We start from the raw sequence: 19,562 nt of genomic DNA, 5'->3' as shown, positions 1-19,562 counted from the left end.
AAATTTCATGATGCAATTTCATATCATCCACAGTTCAGAACTGGTTCAGATAGAAGCCCCAGCTCGTCACAGTAGGTGCTCACACGTTGAAATAGATGGAGTTCCACATGTACGTAGCTGCGGCTGTGCTTTAGGTACAGACTCACTCTTAGAAACAATGTCACATTGATACTATTTTGTCAGACTTAAAATCTCTTGAATGTATATGTCCACATATTGTGATGGTAGTCATATAGTAACTGCATTTATATGCACCTTCACTCTCTGCTCACTAATCCATTTCCACCAGGTCTATTGTGAACATTCCAAACAGCAACCACTTCTTTTTTTTTTTAAAAAGCTGACCAGAGAAGTTTCATTCCCTTTCTGTCCCAAAATGTGTAATTTCCCCAAAATACGCTGTCCCGAGGAGCAAGGCAGTTGACATTAAATCCTATAACTTGTCTTTTTAAATTTGAAAAAAACAACAAGGAGTCTAGTGGCACCTTAAAGACTAACAGTTTTATTTGGGCATAAGCTTTCGTGGGTAAAACACCACTTCTTCAGATGCATGTGGTGTTTTACCCACGAAAGCTTATGCCCAAATAAAACTGTTAGTCTTTAAGGTGCCACCAGAGGTGTTTTTGTGGATACAGACTAACACGGCTACCCCCGATACTCAAAATTTAAAAGCATCATGTAACCTAATAAGGCTAGAAACCGGATTTTGAGCCATTGGAAAAGGAAGAGCCCCATCTCAATAGTGGACATGCAGAGCATGTTCTTCTCACTTCTAAGATAGGAGACCTTAAAATCAGGTTGTCATATTCTAACAATTGAAGGACTCTGTACAATTTTTATAGTGTCTATAAGATTATGAACATTCTGTATGTGTCTTTACCAAGCTACAAACTCCATTTTGAAGTTGCAGCCCTTTTGTCTTCTGTTGTCCTTTTGCCTCCATGTTGGACCAAAAACTTTTTCCAGCTTATGATAAGGAAGAAGCAACCCAACATGTAGTGGGTTGATGAGGCTGGAGACTCTGCTTGTGTAACTTCCAGGGAAAGAGTGAGCTCACAAGAGGCTTTGCACTTATGATTTTCATTGTTTTTCTAAATTATCTGTAATTGTTTTATCTGTTAAGTAAAAGAGCAGTGGTGACTTCTGAGGTTATGTCTACATTACATACCTTTTAGCGTCACAGCCATGCCGCTAAAATGCATGCAGTGTTGCTGCTGTTTGTTAGCAGGAGAGAACTCTCCCGCCGACAAAAAAAAAACAAAACAAAACAAAACAAAAAAAAAACATCCCCAACAAGCAGCAGTAGCTTTGTCGGCAGGAGAGCTCTCCAGTCGACAAAGTGCTGTTCATACCGGTGCTGTTTGTCGGTAAACTTCTGTCGTTCGGAGGGGGGAGGGTTGTGAAAAAAATCCCCCCCCCAAACAACAGAAGTTTTACTGATGAAAGTCCAGTGTAGACAAAGCCTAAGTAAAGTGTCTGTGTGTTATATGCAACAACTTCTGCACTACTTCAAGAGAGAGTTACACTGAAAGCCAGAAGACGCTCTCACCTTTTGATAGCGCTCTGGGGGAGGGTGAGTTTAAGCAATAGGGAATCTGAGAATAGGGGCTAGGGAGCTGATAGATTCCAACTCTCATAGGGGAAGGGAGCACTAAACTAGAGGGTCTGCACCCCGAAGATGTGCCTAAGGACCCAAGGATGGGGCCATTGGTTGGCCTCTGTTAAGTCTCAGTAAATTTAAAACATATGACAACTCAGCAGCTGGGTCCATTTCAGCAGTTCTATAATGTGTGAACACTGAAAGGTACTGCCCTCTATCTCCCAACTCAGCTCCTGTAAAGCAAAAATACTTGGGTATTACCTTGAAAAAGGATTGGCAGAGAGGTAGGTCTTGTAAAGACCACGGGTCACGGGGACTTGTTTATATCATAAAATCTGACCATTTATACAGGTACAGTGTAATTACCAAGTGGACATTCTCACTCCAGAATAAAATTGCCTTCAGTATAGCTTATGTTGCTTGGGAAGGGTTTAAGCTAAAGTGGAAAAACCACTTTTCTACTGGAATTATTGTGTCCACATGAGGACATTACATTAGTATATTTGTGTAATTAGAAAAACCTTCTTGTGTCAACAAGCTGCTTGTATTAACCTCTGTACCAGCTGGATTTTGTAATAATTCTGTGTTAATTTAAACAGCTTTGCCAGTAGTACAGTTGAAATAACTTCCAAATAATTTAAGTGAATTAAATGCTCTTTTAGTAGATCTAGATTATTGACATAGTTCTAGGGGTTAGAAAATATGTCCACAGAATACCATAACGAGCTTCTTTTGAAAATATTGGCTTGCCTCCTGGATGTGTAATCCTGTATGTTTACCTTCTCCTGCCTCTTACCCCCTTGTGTATCTTTGCCCCTTGTGTGTCTTTGCTTCTGTGGCAGTGGTCCCCAAACTGTGAGGCTCATACTTCTAGGGTGTCATAGAGGAACGTTTGGCGAGGGGCGCGGATCAGCTCCCACAAGGAGACAGGGAGGGAGCACCACGGGGGGACAGGAAGGGAGCGCCATCAGGCCTCAGTCGTGGCCCCGCCCCCAGCCGTGGCCCCCACTGCAGCCTGGTCACAGCTCTGCTCCAAGCCCCGATCGCAACTCCACTTCCAGCTCAGCCTCGGCTCCTGGCTGCAGCTCCACTCCTGTCCCCTGACACGCACGCCCCTAGCTGTGGCCCCAGGCTTATCCCCCTTTCCGCTGCCCGCCAGCCCACCCATGGCCTCGCTCCCGAAGGGGAGGCATGATCATGAAAAGTTTGGGGATTGCTGTTCTGTGGGATAGAGTGGCTCATTATGGAGAGGGTGAATGTGAAGGTATTTCCTTCCTCATGGCTGAACTCCAGCAACTGCTGTTTTCCCCCTTCCTGTGGTGGTGGTCACATCCTCAGCCCTTTCCCTCTCTCCTTTTTTTTTTTTTTCTTGTAACTAACAAATTTAGGAAAGCAGGTGTATTTTAACACATTAAAATCCTAATGAAGTTGGACAATAGCAGGTGGGTTTTGAGATACAAAAGACAAATATTAGACAATCAAATTCAAATCGGAATACATTTTAAATGACTTGTCATTCCAAAAGATTTTGCTTTTTTTGCGTACTTTACAGAAACATTCTTCTATGCCTTTACAGTAAGTATGGCAGTCTTCAGGCCAAAACAATTATGCAGACCAAAGCAAATAGGCAAAAATATGACTTTAATAATGGAAGCTGTTTGTGACCTTAACTATGGAGAAGCTATTTGCCCTCTACGGTATCTTAAGTTATACATGTAGTTAGGAGACCACCCACATTGTGAAAATCCTCGTTGTTGTGAAGAACTGGGGCATCTCAATATTGAGAGTACCTACACTGAATTTCAACACACTTCTGCACACATTAACAGAAATGTTTTGAGCAAGACTTCCATTTACTGCCTTACTAAAAGGTGGTCATTTTAAATGCCCTAACATCAGATCAAAAAGGATGGGTCCCATCTATAGAGATTGAGTGTCGTAAATTCCAGGATGATAAAGTAGCCCTAGGAATGGCTGTTGACAACTTTGAAGCTGTCATATGTCCCATGACGTTTTAGTTTCCTTCCTCCATAGACCATCATGTTAAAAGGAGCAAAGCTGCACAGTAGATTTTCAGAGAGCAGTTAAGTTGTATCAACAAAACTACTTCCAGGAAAAAGGTACTCCTTCAGATCCATTCTGTCACAGTAAGTCCATTCTGCCCTGGTCTAAGTCAGCATATCTTAGATCAACTTACCTGGCTGTGGGGACGGCAGCAAGTTGACCGCTGCCACTCCTCAGTCGACTCCAGCTTGCGAGAGGTGGACGCGGAGTTCCGGAGTCGATGGGGAGCACAAGAGATTGATTTCTCGTCTAGATGAGACCTGATTCGGCGGGTAGTGAAGACCTGCCCTAAGAAAGCAACAAATCGTTGCCTAATTAATAACAGTGTTTCATATATTTATAGAACCATATAAATATATGAAACATATAAAAGACCTGCTCTCTTGCCTAATTTACAAGTGCACTTGCTGAGGCCTATGACTGCTTCCTGGGCAGAGTGAGTCTGTCACCCTCGGGGAAACATGCAGGGCAGCAAGTTAGACAAGCCCTCAGAAATGTTTCCAAGTAATACATAATTAATCTCATAGCTTTCTGTGGGTGTGCCACTCCCAAGAGTAGTGTTTCATGGCCCAGAAATCTATTTTTTTTTCTCTTCGGAAAGGACTGGGGGACGATATTATGATGTTGACGCTACTTGTTTTTTCCTCACTTTTCTGGAAATTTCGGTACTGGTTATTTCCCTCTTGTCAAGGATTGCCTGATATGTTCTAGTAGTAGAGAAAATTGGTGGTCCTGCAACTTGTAGAAGAAAAATATTCTAATGTGACAAATGTAATTAAAAATACATCAAGTTTAGTGTGGTGACTTTAAAAAACAAAACCCCTACAATTCTGGTTGCTTTTTTTTTTAAAAAAAAGTGGCTTGCAAGGGAGAGAGGATGGATGCACAGTGCATAAAGAAGAGCTGAAAGTGCTGGAAGCTGGGGTAGCACAGCATGAGAAAGGGATGAAGAAGAAGGGGGAAGGGTTTTCCATGGTCGGTCTTTTTTTTTTTTTTACTCCTCACTCCCATCCAAAAAAAAAAAAAAAGTTAGGTCTTGTCTGCCCTTGGGATTGTATAAATGGTTAGAGAATTGATGGGACTGTTCCTTTATAATCATGGAAGTGAAACCTGCCTAAAAGGAAAAATTAACTTATTTAGAATGTTTAAAGGTGTGTTTTGCCAATTTAACTCAATCACTTCAAAGAACAGACTTTATATATTCAGTACCTTTGACCAAGGGTTCAGAAATATTCCAGTACATATGTTTGATTATTCAAAAAGTCCTCTAACACAGGAAGGGGAGATTTGAAATTCCTCATTGTTAAGGTTAACAGAAAAAAAGGGAAAACCCTTTTTAAAAAAAGCAAAAAGAGCAAAAGGCCAATCAGTTTTTCCTTTTCAGATAACTTTTATCCTTATGGGAACCTGTTTGTTCATACATATGAACAGCTCTTGGAGGCAACAAGCCAGGTTACCTTCTAGAAAGGAGATGAAAAATTATTTTTGTCATCAAGGGATTAATAGTTCTGAATTGCTGTACATTGTTCCAAATTTTGTTCTTGACAGTTTGGGCTGAAAGAGCCAAGGAACACTTAGATGTAGTTCGCTATAACAGTCCCTTTCCTAATTCTTGTGACCCTCTTAAGGATTTTGTGTTTGTTCTATATAGCCATAAAATCATTAAACCTTCTTATGTAGGCTTAAATAAGAAAGCTCTAGATTTTGGAAAGAATAAATAGAAGTGTTCTAAAACATTGTTAGAATGACAGGCTAGAGAAGCAGAAGTTAAGTGACCTTTTCCAAACTGGAATTTGCAGTGGTGGCTCTACCATGCTCTGTGTAGTTCCCTCAGCTCCATGGCAACATCAGAACAGTAGAGTAATCTTGTGTACTGTTCTGTACCCCATTTGACTTCCTTCTCCAAAACTTACTTTCCTGTATGTACTATCAGCAATTTATTATGTTTATTCCAGTGCCCCACCTCCCACCCAAAAGTCATTCTAGTAGCTGCACCTCCCACATGGCCTCATTAGTTTTCCAGTAGTGACTCAATAAAGGATTGCTCCACAGGAAAAGCCCATACTTTCATAGTCTCCAGCAGTCAATCCAAATGGCTACTGTAGTTGCAAGATGATTCAAATGTCCGTTTGACCTTGTTTACCTCTGCCACCATTGAACTTTGTCACTAACTCCACTGCCTCCACTTCTTTTGTTACCTTATCATATTACACCATCTTTAGATATCTACTCTCCATATCAAACACGTCTTTAATATACGCAGCATTTTTTTGGGGGTTCTGTATGAAATCCAGACTACATAGTTCAGTGGACAGAGCACTGGACTGGGAGTCAGCAGAGAAGTGGGTTCTAATGCTGGCTCTGCCACCAACCTGCTGTGTGAGCTTGCCTAATTTATTTCACCACTTTGTACCTCTGTTTCCCTGCCACCCTTTGTTTTGCTTATGACAATGTTAAACTGTTTGTGACAGGGACTGTATCATATTTGAACAGTGCCTGGCATAATGGGAACCCAATCTGTGTTGGGAACAGCAATTTGCTGTAATGCAAATAGTAAATAATAGACATATTTTAAGCAAGTGACATCAGCCGCTCATAGGCATTAAACAAAATCAGTCCCTGTGAAAAACGATTGTCTCCCAAATTTCTGCTTTTTGTTTGTTGTTTTTCGAGAGAATGAGTCAATGAGTACTCTGGTAGTTAGAATTGGAGGATAGAATAGATGTTAGGCGTTTTCCTAAAAATGTTTTTTTCCTTCGTTTTATAGGTTATCAGTAATAGCTTAAGAGAAGGATTAATTTCAGTTTCTTTTCAGAGGCAGTTTACCAATTTCCACTATTAAAAATGGTCTTGCTTGTTGTATAGCTTTCAGATTTTATGGTAGCAATGTGCTTATTTGTACAGCGATGATAGTCTGTAACTTAAAGGCTGGACATTTAAATTTGAAATAAATTCTTGAAAATATCCTAAATCTATAGATTTGTATGCATCAAATTTGGATTGCCTCCACTACTTCCTTAAATCACTTGATCATTCATTCTGCTTTTTCGCATTTTTTCATTTTCTCGTATATGTGATGTACACACCTATTTCATATATCTGTATATGTATGATGGGGTGATATTTGTATCTGTCTGTGTCAGCTTCAAGGAGCTCAGGATTGTCAAAACTATTTTTGAATTAGATCATTCTGTTCAGTGCCATTAAAAACCTTTATGCCACACCATCCTGTATTCAGAATATTCTATATGTATTGAAAATTTATTTGAGGAAATGTGTTTTAGAACTTTTAAAAAATAGTTTCAGGTTATGTGAGAGGCAAAGTATTGTCATGGATCAGAAACTGACTGAGATAGGAAATAGAGTTGGGGGGAATGAACACTTTTTGTTATGGAAAGGTTTCAGGGTGCCACCACATTATATGGTAAGACTAATGTTTAATTTATTAAAATTATCTAGAAAAGGAGATGATCAGTGAGATGGCAAACTTGCAGATGACACAATTATCTAGTCAAGGCTGGAGAAGACTTTAAGGAATCTCAGAGGGCCCTGAAGTTAATTGAAGGGGCAACCCCATGGCAGATGAAATTCAGGATTGATAAAATGTAGTGTGATGTGCACAACAAAGAGTACTTTGAACTCTAATACACTTTATTGGGTTCTAAACTAGCAATAAACTCAGGAAAAAGATCTAGGCATCCTTTTGGACAACTCAGTGAAGGCCTCTGCTTGAATGTTCAGCAGAGGGTTTTTTTAATTTTTTTTTTTTTTTTTTTAAAAGCAAATTGATAGAGTGCATAAGGAATGAATGGAAATTAATACTGAAAATAATGTAGTGCCATTATATGACAATGATATGCCTTTATCTGGAATAATGTGTTTTGTTCTGGTCACTCCATTTCAAAACTGATATTACAGAATTAGAGGATGGGGTTCAGAGGCTGGTAATAAAAATGTTTATAAGTATAGGTGAACTCATAAGTGATTAAAAAGATTGGGATTCTTTATGTTGAAAGGAGACAAATTTCAGGGGACATACCATGTATACTCGATCCTAAGCCAGTTTGTTTATAAACCGACCCCCCCCCCCAAATGGATAAGTAAAAATGGAAAATGTTTATGACCCTATAATTCAGGGGTCAGCAAACTTTGGCTCCTGGGTCATCAGGATAAGTCCCTGGCGGGCCAAGATGGTTTGTTTACCTCGAGCATCTGCCAGCACGGAGGTAAACCTAAGTAAACGAAGTATCCCGGCGTGGCAGCTGCTTACCCTGATGGGCTGGGACAGCAACTGGTGGGGAAATTTTTTGGGAAGGAGAAGCCAGGGGTCAGGGGAGTAACCCCTGTGACTATCCCCCACATGACCCCAACTCTAGCCCGGGACCCCCACACTTTCTCCATCCCATCCCTTCCCACCTTATCTGGGGAGGGCCGGGGAGAATGTCTCTGGCCTGGCCGCAGCCTGCTCCAGCGGGCCAGACCAGGCGGCATGGCTGCAGTGTGCTCTTGTGGGCAGGGCTGAGTGGCAGGGCTGCAGCCTGCCAGCCCCAGAGCTGCAGCTGCTTTGGAGGCTTGAGGGAGAGCAGCATGGCCAGAAGTGGAGAGACTCTGACCCCGCCTCTTCCCTTCTGGCTCCACTGGTTGTGCTGCCTATCCTTGCTCCCTCTGTTGGGGGAAGGGGCTGTGTCCCACCTCTCCCCTCTCTCTACCCATGCATGAGCCTACCCCCTTCTCTGATGCTTCCCTTTTTTAGTAAAAAAAAATTTGGTTTATGAACGAGTATATACAGTAAATACAAAATAATGGTATAGAGAAAGTTGAGAGAAGTATCTGTGTATTTGTCTCATCAGAGCGAGGGGCTATTCAAAAGAATTAAAGGTGGCAAATTCAAAACTGATAAGGAAATATTTTTTTCGTACAGTTCCCAATTAGACTGTGAAATTCATTGCCCCAGAATATCACTAAGGCCAGAAACTTAGCAATACTGAAAACAAGATTAGATGTTTATTTGAGTAGCAAGAATATCCGGAATTGTTGCAATAAATGCAAAAATAAAAAAATTGAGAGGATATAAAGCTCCTATTTTAGGTTGTAACCCTCAATAGTTGGAGATTAGCTTAGAAGGAAACCTGTCCTCTCGGGAAGTTTTCTCATACCTGCTTCTTGGGGGTCCCAGGGCTTGAGCTCCAGTCCGAGCCCAAACATCTACACTCCGATTTTATAGCCCCACAGCCTGAGCCCCGCAACCCCAAGTCAATTAACACGGGCCAGCTGCAGGTGTTTGCAGCATAGACATACCCTTGTGGGCTTCGCTTGCTACCTTATTCTATTCAACACAGAGCATACTGTTGCCACTCGGCAAATGTACAGCAATAAGATATACGTGCCCAAAAGTATTGGCTTTAGTTTTGGATAGTAATGCTGTAAGTTAGATAGGATTGTTTTGCTGTCATATTACCAAAGTGGAATAGTTATCTTTCTCTGTGTTGTGTTCAGTTTCTAGGTCTTGAAACTACTTGGCTCAGTTTACACATTATAATGCTACTTTTGTCTCTCTTTTATGTTTACAGCTGATATTATTTCAACAGTTGAATTTAATTACTCTGGAGATCTTCTTGCGACAGGAGACAAGGGTGGCAGAGTGGTTATATTTCAAAGGGAACAAGAGGTCAGTGACTTCAAAAACAATGAAGTGTGCCTACTAAAGCTGCTCTTTAGTTTCTCATTTATTAACATGCATGATATTGCTACAGCTTTTGATATCACCAACTTTAAATGTTCGCATGTTGTTTTCTAGTTCATGATATTTCTTTAGAAAATTTGAAATTGTCCCAGTTTCTTTATTGAACTCAATGATGTATTTGAAGCAATGGCCATTCCAAGTATTTCTGTTTAGCCTGTACAATCACAATTATTCTGCAGATTGCCATGGGACCCGCTGTTTAACTTAAAGCTCAGAGTCAGGGTGACAAAAAATTGTAGTCTCTTTTAGAAATATTTTAACTTTCTTCAGAAAGAAGGCATGGACAGCTCAGCTGCTAGGAGGAAAGCAGAGGGTGCTTGAAAATTGAAGCATCAGCAGCTTGCTGTGTTCTAGGAGCAGCCGACTCCAGTTTATTACAACACACAAATAGTGTACTTTGGGATACTGCACTATAAGCTCATGGTATGTAAAGAACACAGATTTACTGTCTGAGCCTTACACAGCCAAATACTTGGATTACCATCGCTTTGCCATATCTGTTTAAAAAAAAAAAAAATTCTTTATATGGTTGTTGCAACTAAGTGGAATGTTCACTTTCTTTCAACCTTTCTGCCTCCAAAGAGCATTTTTATACCTTGCTTTGAAAGCCTGAGGAAAATCCTGTCTCTGAGCCCTCAACTATGCTTACATTTATATCTACGTTATAGAAGTTGCACATAAAAACTACATTAAAAAAATGTTCAATTTGCGAAGTCAAGCACTCAGAAGTTATGAATCACCAGAGTTAAGGTGGCCCATGCAACGTTAACTTGTACTCCTCGTGTGTATGCATTTTGACAGTCTTTAATTCAAGATTACATACTATTTTTACAGAGCCCTGCCTCATTAAGTATATAGGCTGGGCAGTGTTCAGTTAATGGGTAGTCAATATTTCATTTTAGCCTCATTGTTCAATATATGGACCCATGCCTTATTTATTGCATACAATTCAAACCCTGCTCTGCATACAGAATTATTAATTTCCTCATGGGCTTGTCTATGGCACTCATCACTGTAGCATCTGAATGCTTCACGAACATTAATCTTCACAACACTGCAGTGAGGTTGGGTGGTGGTATTCCTATTTTACAGATGAGGAATCATAGAATATCAGGGTTGGAAGAGACCTCAGGAGGTCATCTAGTCCAACTCCCTGCTCAAAGCAGGACCAATCCCCAACTAAATCATCCCAGCCAGGGCTTTGTCAAGCCTGATCTTAAAAACTTCTAAGGAAGGAGATTCCACCACCTCCCTAGGTAATGCATTCCAGTGTTTCACCACTCTCCTAGTGAAAGTTTTTCCTACTATCCAACCTAAACCTCCCCCACTGCAACTTGAGACCATTACTCCTTGTTCTGTCATCTGCTACCACTGAGAACAGTCTAGATCCATCCTCTTTGGAACCCCCTGTCAGGTAGTTGAAAGCAGCTATCAAATCCCCCCTCATTCTTCTCTTCTGTAGACTAAACAATCCCAGTTCCTTCAGCCTCTCCTCATAAGTCATGTGTTCCAGTCCCCTAATCGTTTTTTTCCCCTTCGCTGGACATTTTCCAATTTTTCCACATCCTTCTTGTAGTGTGGGGCCCAAAACTGGACGCAGTACTCCAGATGAGGCCTCACCAATGTCGAATAGAGGAGAACGATCACGTCCCTCGATCTGCTGGCAATGCCCCTACTTATACATTCCAAAATGCCATTGGCCTTCTTGGCAACAAGGGCACACTGTTGACTCATATCCAGCTTCTTGTCCACTGTAACCCCTAGGTCCTTTTCTGTAGAACTGCTGCTGAGCCATTCGGTCCCTAGTTTGTAGCGGTGCATGGGATTCTTCTGTCCTAAGTGCAGGACTCTGCACTTGTCCTTGTTGAACCTCATCAGATTTCTTTTGGCCCAGTCCTCTAATTTGTCTAGGTCCCTCTGTGTCCTATCTCTACCCTCCAGCGTATCTACCTCTCCTCCCAGTTTAGTGTCATCTGCAAACTTGCTGAGAGTGCAATCAACTCCATCTTCCAGATCATTAATGAAGATATTGAACAAAACCGGCCCCAGGACCGACCCTTAGGGCACTCCACTTGATACCGGCTTCCAATGAGACATGGAGCCATTGATCGCTATCCGTTAAGCCCGACAATCTAGCCAACTTTCTATCCACCTTATAGTCCTTTCATCCAGTCCATACTACTTTAACTTGCTGGCAAGAATACTGTGGGAAACCGTGTCAAAAGCTTTGCTAAAGTCAAGGAACAACACGTCCACTGCTTTCCCCTCATCAACAGAGCCAGTTATCTCCTCGTAGAAGGCAATTAGATTAGTCAGGCATGACTTGCCCTTGGTGAATCCATGCTGACCACTTTCCTCTCCTCTAAGTGCTTCAGAATCGATTCCTTGAGGACCTGCTCCATGATTTTTCCAGGGACTGAGGTGAGGCTGACTGGCCTGTAGTTCCCAGGATCCTCCTCCTTCCCTTTTTTTAAAGATGGGCACTACATTAGCCTTTTTCCAGTCGTCCGATCGCCATGAATTTTCAATGATAACGGCCAATGACTCTGCAATCACATCCGCCAACTCCTTTAGCACTCTCGGATGCAGTGCATCCGGCCCCATGGACTTGTGCTCATTCAGCTTTTGTAAATAGTCCCGAACCACCACTTTCTCCACAGAGGACTGGTCACCTCCTCCCCATGCTGTGCTGCCCAGTGCAGTAGTCTGGGACCTGACCTTTATAGTGGAGGTGGAGTCGCCACTGAGTATCGCATCCAGCTCTTTGTAGAACTGGCAGCTCATAGGCACAGCACCAGAGCGATGGTTTGCCTCCTACGCCTTGTGGTAGGCGTTCCGCAGCTCTTTCACTTTGACCTTGCACTGCAGTGTGTCCCGGTCATGGCCCCTTTCTGTCATGCATCGTGAAATCTATCCGTAGGTATAATTCCTACGGCTGGAGCGCAGCTGGGACTCGACAGCCTCCTCTCCCCAAATTCTGATGAGGTCCAGCAGCTCAGCACTGCTCGAAGCGGGAGATCGCCTGGTGCGTGGAGCAGGCATGGTCATCTGGAAAGATGAACTGAGACCACTGCACATGTCACTGAGCAAACAGGAAGGGGACTTTAAAAATTCCCACAGAATTCACGGGGTGGGGATGACTGGTCACCTGAGGGAAGGGCAGTAGAGTTCAAACCGATGACCAGAGAGGCAAGAACAGGCATTGTGGGACACCTTCCAGAGGCCAATTGTAGCTCTGTAATCAACCAGGGTGTCTACACTGGCATTGTGGTGCTGTATCTCTAGTGCAGAAAGCTGTATGCCTCATGTCGGGGTGGTATGTGTGGTTTTTTTTGTTTGTTTGTTTGTTTTTTGTGTTTGTTTTTTTTTTTTTTTTACAGCGCTGCAACTGCACAGTTTCTGCATACTAAGTGGCTTGGCAGTGTGTACACCTCAGGAGTTACAATGCAGAAAGCTGCTTTACTACGCAGAAACTTGCCAGCGTAGACAGGGTCTTGAGCTAACAGTCACTGCTAGCAGTAGAGACTTGTCATCTTCTGTGTGGATCAGCCACTAGAGGGAGATGAGGTACATATTTTGATAGAAGAATTTATTAGAAGAATGTAGAGATTCAGGAATCCTGGGTTTTATTCCAGATTCTGAGTATAGCATATTCAGTGATTACAAACTGTTCTGCCCTTGGTCCTGTCAACCTGAACTTGTTCCAGTCCTACTCTTGCCTTCCCACTTCCTCCCCTTGGCTCCTTGTCCCAGTCCCTGTCTCCCCACCATGGCTCCTTATCCCTTTGCATTGTAGTTATGCTGCAATTTCTTTCTCAAAATGTGTTGGGCACCAGCAGTGGAAGTATTGAGAAGACAGGAGACAGTATTCCTGCTTTTAATTCTGATGCTTGGCACAACAGCAGTCCCTGGCTGCTGGGACAAGCAACTGCAGGGAAGTCCTGCTTTGCCCCCCCCCCCGCCCCCCCGGGCGAGAGCAGGAGTTCTCAAGCTGTAAGTCAGGACTCCATTTTATTGGGGTCACCAAGTCTGGCTTAGACTTGCTGAGGCCCAGAGCTAAAGCTGAAAGCCTGAGCTCTACCACCTGGGGCCAAACCTGGGTGGCGGGGCTTAGATTACAGGTGCCCTGCCTGAGGCTAAAGCCCTTGGGTTTCAGTCTTGTGTCCCATCTCCCCTCCTCCCCCACCCCCACCCACACACTTCTTCCCCCCTCCCACACACACACGGTACTGGGGCTTTGTCTGGGGGCGATGGGGGAGGAGGCTCGGGTGGGCTCAGACTTCGGTCCCCCCTTCTGGGGTCGTATAGTAATTTTTGTTGTCAGAAGGGAGTCGCAGTGTGATTACAGTTATAAAGTGTTGGTCAACCTTAACTATACTCTTCACTACCTGTTCCATATATGATAACTGTTAATATGCTTTAGTAGGCACAGAGCTAACTCTGATATTCGCAGGATGTATCTTCCTGTTCCTTCCTCAGTGACTATTCACAGTAATCTTTTTTAAAAAATATTTAAAATTATGTACAATTAAGGGTAACAGAATACACAACTTTTTTTAAATCTAGATAATTCCCAAACAAGGAATTACCTGAGGCCTCACCAGCCTACTCCATATTGTGGCTGTATTTCATGATGGTTATTGTTAACATAGGGAAGCACTTGAACAAGAGCCTGCTAATAAGAGTGGGGAATGAATGTCATAGTGGCCTAAAACAGAGTGGAAGCCAAGTTGACATCTTGAATTACACAGTTTCCTCACCTTCCATTGAAATGAATTAGGAAGCTCAGCACATTACAGGATTGGACCATCTTTACTTGATTGTTGGGGTTTTGCCACATATTGGTAAGGGGAGATGACTATTTTCAGGTCACTTTTAATGCAAATCTGCATTAATGTCGGTTTGCATAGCAATTTTAGAAATTACATGTTGACTGTCCCAAATTACAAAAACAAGAAGAAACATTTGTATAATATTAATCTCCTGTAAAACTTCTGTTTCTCTGCAGATCTCTAAGTCAAGACCAGCTGCAGATCTCCTGCTCCATCGCTATTTGGTGCACCACATGCTCTCTGTTGCTCACATACCAGCCACAGAACCGTACTGTGGACTGGAGCTGCCCAATAGTGGTAAGAGTCCACAGTCTTCCAATATGCGCAGTTTTGTAGAGTTTATAATGTTATAACATTGTTATATTGAAAAAAAAATACATTTTAAAAACTTTACAAAACCACACATCTTGTGAGAAATGGGGTCTTTCCATAACCATATATGGCATGTCTAATATGCAGTGAAATTCTGTGGCTAGAACATTGCCAGCAGAGGGCATACTGGTGCATCAAACTTAGCAGGAACAGACTGGATTTTGCAATTTCTAAAACTAAACAAAAATGGATATTTTAAATTAAACTTACAATTTGTATTGTAAAAGATCAGTTATACAGAATATCATTCTAATGGATTTTGACCAGTTCATCAAGACTTTGCCCAGTAGCATTTCCCAATTCCTCATTCACGTTTATTTTGTCATTAATAGTTGGCTGATGTTATCTGTTCTTAGAGTGTATATAAAGTGTTGTCATTTTCTAGGTACATAAATAAAGAACTTCTATTTCATTAATAAAAATGTTCTGCTTCCTTTTAGAATAAAAGCCGTCCTCATTCTCGGGGAGAATATAACGTTTACAGTACCTTTCAGAGTCATGAACCTGAGTTTGACTACTTGAAGAGTCTAGAAATTGAGGAAAAAATTAATAAAATTAGGTGGTTACCACAACAGAATGCTGCTCATTTCCTGCTGTCTACAAATGGTAAGGACATTTCATTGTGTACTTTTATTTTGTAAAACAGCAAGATCTTTTGATACTCTAGTTGAATTTCATAGTCTTACCCTGGATCCATTTGTTCATTACTTTCATACAACAGAATAGTATCCTTTTCATAGTTTTAATTCCATGCAAGACATGTTCGGTTTGATACCATGCGTTTAGAATAGTGAAGTAACTATGCATTAGCTGTCTTAGGGGAATATGGGAAGATATACCTACCAACCCACAGAATGTGCTCTTGGATGTAATATGCAGGCTGACATAATAGCCAGCAGTACTTTCCCTGCCTGTTGTGCTTGCATGACTGAAGGCTATGTAAGAAGCTCTGTTTGCTTTCTGCTTCTGTCATGCACAATTGTGTTTTAAAAGGTAGGATTTAGCCCCATATCCTTAGCATAGCTTGAGAGAAGTATGCTTTAAGCTTCCTTTGTGTTTCTCTGATCCTGGCGCAGTCCAGTGGCAGGGCCGTTCTTCAGTGATAGCAACCTGATGTTAGTGATGCAACATTATTTCTGGTGGTTCCCACAATGAGAGATGTTTCCCAGACATCAGAGCCTGGTGTCTGTTTGGCATAGCTTTCAAACTAAAAGGAACAGCTGTATTGACAGGAATACGTTTATTTATATTTCCATTACATACATGACCATGGTATGTTGATACTATACATAAAATTAAGAGTCTCACTTAAATAAATCTGAAATATAGCCCTACCGCTCCTCTCTGCCTTATTAAATTGGGGGAAATCTTAACGGTTATCTTCTAGTATATGTTGTTAGTAGTAAAGACTTATATTATGGTTTCCACTAGAATACCCCATTCTGGATTGCAGTACCATTGTGCTGGGTACTGTAGTACTGCTGTTTCACCATAATGCTCTATTAATAGGGACGGGCTTTTTTTGTAGGTAATTACTCCTACGCTATGTCCTGAAAATGCCGGTTGACAAGTCTAAAGAGATCGTATGAACTTGAACTGAAACTACTGTTGGTTTTTTTTTTTTTGTTTTGTTTTTTTAAACTGGTTTGAAGAATTACATCTGACCCGGAGTCTGCCTGCCAATTTTTGTTGTTTTACAATCACTTTTTTTCTAGTTGTAACTGTTTGTCTCCCCCGTTACTGTGTGAAAGATGAACAGAGATGGAAACGACACAAGAAAGCAGTGAAACTGAGTACAAAAGTGAAATTAAATGCTGAAAACAAATGACATCAAAATTATTTCCCTCTAATCTTTCAACTAGTGTAACCTTATTATTTGTAATTAATCGATTTAAAAAATGGAGCAAGTGTGATTAAGTTTCATATGTAATACTGCAGTATACAATTGCACTGGTGTTCTTTATCGTAAAATAACTTAAAGTGAGTGTGAAAGAACTTTGTATTTTTGGTTGGGCTGGGTCTTATATGCCTCTGGAAGCCTACATTTTACTGTACATCTGACTGTTGCACAGTTATTATTTTCTGATGATGTACTTTCCACTGTATAAGATTTTAAAGAAAGGTCCCTGCCCAGATCAGTTTCTAATCAGAATAAACCCCCTTACTCAGAAGCCTTGAAGGTACTAGTTTATAGGTTTAAAAAAAGTGGTGATAGCTTTTCTGATTAGCATTTGGGGTTTGAGAATAAGGCTCATTCTTCCTTGTCTCCCATGCAGAATTCACTTTTTTTCCAGAATACTAGCAAACAATTTCCCTCAGATATCTATCTATCTATCAGTTCTACAAGTACAACATTTTGCTTATTCTAAATTGAATTAGACAATTTATAGAATGGAAAGAAAACTTTAAAAGGTTTCAGATGATATACTGTTATATGGATTCTATGAAAAGGACTTGCAGTCTATCTGAATTTTAAGTTACGAAATAACTGGATGGTTTACCTTGTTCCCTGCATGGTAGAAGTTTCTTGGCATTCTAACACCCAAAGCTGCTTCTTTGTCTGTCCTATTGAAGTTACAGTCCCTTTGGCAATAACACAACCCAGCTCCTTAGAGAATGTTTCTGTCGTCTTATCCAGCATTTGACTGGAATCATCTACATTTTATGAAAATGTCAGTTCATCAACAGTGAGTGAAAGAATGTTGAATTTCTGAATGGACAGTCCCCTTCTATTTGTAAAGTTAAAAATAATTGGTTTTCTTTCCTGACATGGACTTGGGTTTAAACAGTCTACTTTCTCCACTAAATCACTTTTCTGTGTTATACCTTTGTCCACAAATGAAATCTTTATTCTTCTAATCCAATCTGTTCTCAATTTTTCTGTAATCTAACCTCATTGCTACAGAAATAAATTTTGGATTCTTTCCCATAATTTCAGGACTCCCCGCCCTGTAAAAGAAGGGCAGAGGGGAGGGTGATCATGACCTACAGGATGAAAACCCATACCCTGTTACCTTTCACAAGGGTTGTCCATATCTCCTGATCACCTGTTAAACAGAACACCAGGGACATCAGCTGTGAAACAGCAGAACAAATCCCTGTACATTTTAACATTGTATATCAGTCTCCTTTTTGTTTACGAAAATAGTGCATATAACACCTTCTGAAAGAGAGGTTTATTCAAATGGGTATGTCACACTTTTCATAGAATTTGAAATATAAAGGAAGTCTCACTCCTCAGGAGATCACTGGTTCAACTGCAAATCTCTTTGTCAGCTTGATGGGGAATAACAGAAACAAATTACTAAATGCAAATACATTGTGCATGCTACCCAGACCTTTTACTGTATATTCATATGTGTATATTTATTTCTTAAGGTGGAGAAACTTTTTTTCAAACATCCCTCCTTAAGTCAGAGGAGTAGATTTTTTTCCTAACAGCAAATAAAAATAGCAGACTTCTTAGAGATCTCATTCTTCCTCTAAAGGAAAGTGGATGATTCATGCTTCTCTGCTGTTTCCTTGTCTTAGCAGATAAAGAGGCTAGACTTCTGCTTAGATTTTTACCTTGACTTTTTTCCCCCAACCATGTTTTTACCTCAGGATTAGCTAGGATAGAGTCAGGGGCTTGGAATGTTCTTCCTTACACTCAGAGTTTTCTGCAGAGTCGGTCTCCTCCAGGTGCAGTGTGTTCCTTCTCCTTTAGTTGATAGAGATGATCTTGTGAGAAATGCCCCTCCATTTATGATGTGTCAACAGATACACGTATACCCAGTACTTATGGCTTCATAGTTTCACTGATCCTACATTGCTCCTCTTCGCTCTCAAAAGTCAGAACCACAATTTAGCCCAGAAGCCCATTAGTACCTTGGTTCTGCTGTAAGCATGGAAGAATAGAATAATCATATGCCTTCTTGGAGAAGAACTTTTAACACAGAAATTTGTGGGACCAAGTAAGTCAAGACGCACTTGCATTAATACTCCTTGCTGGTGGTCCTCAGAATATTTTTGTCAGAGCTTTCAATCTATCATATATTGAAAAACTCAGACTCATTCTTGGAGAATTTATTTCATATAGATGACCTGCTAGTTTCCAGAAGTTTAGGGTTTAATTCTTTGTCTGAACCAGCAGACCAAGATGATCCTGACCTTCACAAGGTGGTTGGCCCTGTGTAGTGCTCCTCCTTAAATCTTCTTACACAACCTCACTTATGGGCTCAAGGTAACATTCCTTTCTAACTTTGTCCCTGGAAGATGATTCTTCCATCTTTCTGCAGTGGAAAAAAGAGCTTTTCTGTCTTAATAGTTCAATATCCTTATGTGCACAAGGATCATGGGGATTGGTGACCCTGAAGGAGAATAAGATTTTTTCACAGGTAGATTTTCCAACAGAGTATAAGTTGAACCATACTGAAAAAGCAGGTGAGCTGAAAGCTAAAGTCAAAGGAGTATTCTCGGGCTCCAGAAGGTGGAAAGAGAGGCCTAGTTTTGCTTGCTGTAAGAAGAGCTCATAGTTTATGGGGGTTTTTTGGGAGGGGGTGAGGAGGGAAAGAGGCTGCTGCCTTCGGGGATGCTTGTCTGGGAAATTGACTGCATATGAAAAATTATAGTAATTTAGGAACTTTGGCATGGATTTTTGCCCCCTTGAATAATAAATCCAACATGGCTTTTGTTGTCCTCAAATTGGAATCCAGTATTTCAGGGAATGGCTGAGAAAGCTGTTACTTGGAAATTCAAAGTTGAAGTTAAAAGAAATCCAAGCATGTTAAAGAACGAAAATATACTGTTAGAGCACCCAGAAAACCTTTAACTCTATCCTATAGTGACACCATAAGGGAAAAAATATGAAAAATCTAATGTCTCTTTGGACTTAATCTAATCCAGGATATCAAATACTAAAATGCTTTTCTATGATTATTTTATGCTGGTGCTACAGAGCAGAATTAAGGTG

The 19,562-nt window shown here is 41.0% G+C and overlaps 1 protein-coding gene across 4 annotated transcripts in view; it reads left to right on the top strand.

Moving 5' to 3' along the window:
* PPP2R2D (protein phosphatase 2 regulatory subunit Bdelta) overlaps positions 1 to 19,562 on the top strand; it is a 38,448-nt gene that overhangs the window by 7,234 nt on the left and 11,652 nt on the right. The window contains exons 3-5 of one of the 4 annotated variants that reach the window (XM_043518050.1): positions 9,235 to 9,332; positions 14,416 to 14,536; positions 15,052 to 15,217. In XM_043518050.1, coding sequence (XP_043373985.1) covers positions 15,188 to 15,217 — 30 coding nt within the window. In that variant the 5' untranslated portion in view covers positions 9,235 to 9,332; positions 14,416 to 14,536; positions 15,052 to 15,187. Of the gene's footprint in view, positions 1 to 9,234; positions 9,333 to 12,827; positions 12,975 to 14,415; positions 14,537 to 15,051; positions 15,218 to 19,562 lie in introns of those variants that run through there. The other 3 variants (XM_043518052.1, XM_038409144.2, XM_043518051.1) reach the window with 3 other exon arrangements.

The sequence above is a fragment of the Dermochelys coriacea genome, chromosome 7, assembly GCF_009764565.3.
Source record: "Dermochelys coriacea isolate rDerCor1 chromosome 7, rDerCor1.pri.v4, whole genome shotgun sequence".
Taxonomy (NCBI): domain Eukaryota; kingdom Metazoa; phylum Chordata; order Testudines; family Dermochelyidae; genus Dermochelys; species Dermochelys coriacea.
Note: the sequence above shows the minus strand (reverse complement) of the source record. Positions and strands in the feature narration are given on the sequence as shown.